Source organism: Sinocyclocheilus rhinocerous, unplaced genomic scaffold (assembly GCF_001515625.1).
Source record: "Sinocyclocheilus rhinocerous isolate Xijiao unplaced genomic scaffold, SAMN03320098_v1.1 scaffold1069, whole genome shotgun sequence".
Taxonomy (NCBI): Eukaryota; Metazoa; Chordata; class Actinopteri; order Cypriniformes; family Cyprinidae; genus Sinocyclocheilus; species Sinocyclocheilus rhinocerous.
The window spans coordinates 1,614,880-1,618,763 of NW_015635541.1; the positions used below are offsets into that span (position 1 = coordinate 1,614,880).

The 3,884-nt window shown below is 36.8% G+C and overlaps 1 protein-coding gene across 1 annotated transcript in view; it reads left to right on the top strand.

Moving 5' to 3' along the window:
• Window positions 1–3,884, top strand: part of LOC107747268 (putative thiamine transporter SLC35F3) — a 53,567-nt gene that overhangs the window by 1,114 nt on the left and 48,569 nt on the right. Inside the window, exon 2 of the mRNA XM_016561727.1 lies at window positions 1,185–1,399. Coding sequence (XP_016417213.1) covers window positions 1,185–1,399 — 215 coding nt within the window. The remainder of the gene's footprint in view (window positions 1–1,184; window positions 1,400–3,884) is intronic.

A 3,884-nucleotide genomic window follows, 5' to 3' on the forward strand; every position in this document is an offset into this window, starting at 1 on the left:
GAGATTGGGTTGGGGAGACAAACACTTTAAAAGTACTAACAATATTCAACTGCAAAATAAAGTTAGATTGTTAACACGGCATTTGTGAGAAGCACCAACAGTGGCGTTAATTGTTCCACATGTGAAAGGAGCGTCAGTGGAGTTGGTGCGTAAAGCTGAATCGCGCACGCCGTCCTGTGACCAAATAGACTGCAGCACAAGAAACTACCCTAACTAAAATCTGCCATATGCTGTCAAGTCCTTTTTTTTTCATTAGTAAATGCAAATTCACTCAGTTCTTATCTATCATATTGCGACTGTAACTGCCAGACCCATCGAAGATCATGAACTTATAACCGTGGTCCAAAAACAGCTTCTGCTTTGTTTGTTTATTTATTCCTACCCAACATGTTATCTTACATATTTTAATTAAAACTCGTAATATAGTGGGGGGTTTATTTTTATTCTACCGCGAAATTATGTTTTGATGAATGATTTTAGTTTTGTTGTTATTACGTGATTACCCAATCGTTATTATCACTGTTATTTTCAGTAGCCTATTATTATTTAATTTAAGAAATGCTCTACACTGGGGAAAAAATGGTGTAGGATTTACTTTAAAAAACTTCACTCAGAAATTGATTGTGAATTAATAAGTAATTACGAATAAACGGCAAGTAACACATTGTATTAAAAGAAAGACTGAAATATATTGTCTTGTAAAACGTACTCCAATAATTGTTGTTGTTTTAGATTCAAAAAATATTTTAGTGCACTAAACATTTATTACATATATGACATTTTATTTCAATTATTTGTGTATTTCACAATTGCATTAGCTATACTTTCCATCAAATGGTTCGTGGCCTACTGTACCAGTAGAGTGTTACACTGTACGGAGCAGCAGTCATGTCTGGTTATCATCTCTCAGCCCCTCTGCCTCCTCCGCTCGCAGTGCCAGTTAGTGGAGGGTGAAGATTCGCGCATCCACCCCCGTTACGCACCGAAACAAAGCTGCGCGCTCGGAAGCCGTTTTACGCGGAGTGTTTGAGAAACACCCTATCCTCTGTTTAAAGAGGAGGACTATCCGAATCCCAATGTAGTGAGAAGGTCTGTTCGTGTGCCACGCTCTCACTGGCACACCTCACCGTCGGTGTCAAGCGCTCGAAGCCAACGCGATTCCAACTTTGTGTTCTTGTCTCCAGCGGAATGCGTAAATCCCCCGAGGTGAGTCCCAGAAGGCTGTCCGACATCAGCCCCCAACTCCGCCAGCTCAAGTACCTGGTGGTGGATGAATCTATTAAAGAGGACCTGAAGTCATCTCGATCAGTTGAGGACATCAACAGCGCGTCCATCGAAGAGAGGATCTTGAGAATCACGGGCTATTATGGCTACCAGCCTTGGAATGCCGTTTATAAGAGTAAGCAACTCGTTTTTACTAATGAATTGGTTGTGTGGAACAGCTGTGGAACATCAAGGTGTTGAGAGTCTCCCAGAGGAACATTTTATTGCTTAGATGTTCTTTCAGAGCTTAGCAGCAAAAAAAAAAGTATTTTGGAGAAATAAAAATGAGACCATTGTTGAGATGCAAGAATAATCCCGAGCTACAAAATGAATGGCAGTAGATCAGATCATTTGGTCTTGGAAGAAATTGAGAATGTTTGAGTTCATAATGAGATCTCTGATTTTTGCTTGCAGAGTTCAATTTGATAATTGTTGAGATTTCTTTGTATATTTCTGCTTACTAGTCGTTATTATATTGATTGATTTGCAGTAACACAGAAGTTGAACTGAATTTAGCTGGGTGATGACCAGTGCTGGGTGTAATGCATTACAGAGTAATTAATTACTGTACTTTAATTACTTTCCCCTTGAAAAAGTACAGTAAGGGATTACTCTTCATTTTTCTGTACTTTAATTACTTCTGATGCAATTGCATTAAATAGTGTATAGACTACAGATCAATTCTACATAAAACAATAGTGGATTTAATATTACATTCAATTAAGTTCAATTTATGCAATTTTGTATGATTTATTTGAAAGAAACACTCCTTGTATTGTTCAACTGGTCGAGGATGATATGGAATATAGAAAGTAATTAGTATTAAGTAATGCAATATTTTTGAGAGAGTGAGTCATTAGTACAGTAATCTAATTACACTGTTGAAGATGTAATTAGTAGCTAGTAATTAATTACTTTTTAGAGTAATTTACTCCATAATAATGATGGCACTGTTGTCATAGAGCTGCTTTATAGCTGAATCTAATTTGTTGATAATTGACAAATTTTGCAACATCAACAGTTATTGATCTGAATTTGAACCAACATTGAACTGACTCAAGCTCAATAATGACACTATTGTCTTCTATAGAGCTGCTTACAGCTGAAAGGACTTTGTTTTATTATTGATGAACTTTACACAGCTATTGAACCGAATCTGAATCAACACTGAACTGACTTCAGGTGAATAATGACACTATTGTCTTTATAGAGCTGCTTTGCAGAGTTTGGAAAAAACAATGTGCTTTGAAACAATATGTATTGTAAAGCTACATAATTAAAAGTGACTTGACTTCTGAAACTTTAGAAGAGGCACATGTGGGTCTTTTTTCAGGAGAAACATCTAAGAAGCCGACGACTTAAACTGAATCTTGATTTATGACAGCACATGATTATATGCAATCAGACTGTGGTTTTTGAATTTTGACACTTTCAACTATTTGGTTCATAGGAATTGATTGATTGGTTGATTGGTTGATTGATTGATTGATTGATTGATTGATCGATCTGCTGGAGGTGCAGTGAGTTATTGCAAATATTGCATGGAGCACTGAGACATTTGATGATGTCTAAATCCCTTAAAATAACCAGACCTATTAAGGACATGGACACAATCTTGGCACAGGTGAGGTGGGTGTTTCTGCTTTACAGATATAAAGAAAAGAGTTTCCCGTCCCAATCCTGTTTATCCTCTTTTGTGTGACTGTTCCCTTTAGATAAAGGAGCTGTCTGCATGTTTTGGGACCCACTGTGTGCTCAGAAATAGGCACAGTAATGCCTGGTGAGGCTGTATTCTGACTCTTATAAAACACCATCCAATTGACCTTTCATTGGGACACACCAAGAAATGCTTTTGTTACACAGTGCATTGAGATTCTGTATTTAACTTTTCATTATTTGTTCATCATAGCAGGAGTCTTAGCAAAACACTGAACCATAGTTTGTTCTAGAAAGTCTCTGAAGCAAGTTTACTGTAAGTCACTTTGGATAACATTGCATAATGCATAATCAGTGTGTATTGAGTAGTACTGCTGTTATTGCTGAATGACAAATTTAGATGCAGAATTCAGAGTCCTCATTCTCTTGTGTGATCCTCAGTTTGCTTCCTGTGTTGTGTATTTACTGCCCAGGCATCCGTGAAATGAGTCCCCTGATTTAAGTGGAAGTGAAATTTGATTGGTAAGAGAGGCTTTCGTACATTGGAGGCTGATGAAGAGTCTATTTAGCTTAATAAAGAGGAGATGAAGATAGTGTATATATATGGAAACTCAGGAAAACTGTACATATACATATGTACAGTATAAGTTTGGGGTTGGTTAGATTTTTTAAATGTTTTTGAAAGAAGTCTCTTATGCTCTTTAAATTCTGCATTTATTTGATCAAGCACACAGTCATTGTAATATTGTGAAATTTTATTAGAATTTAAAGGGGTCATATGATGCGATTTAAATTTTTCCTTTCTCTTTGGAGTGTTACAAGCTCTTGGTGCATAAAGAAGATCTGTAAAGTTGCAAAGACTAAAGTCTCAAATCCAAAGAGATATTCTTTATAAAAGTTAAGAGTCAGCCACGCCTACCTAAAACGGCTCGTTCTAACACGCCCCCACATACCTACATCACGAT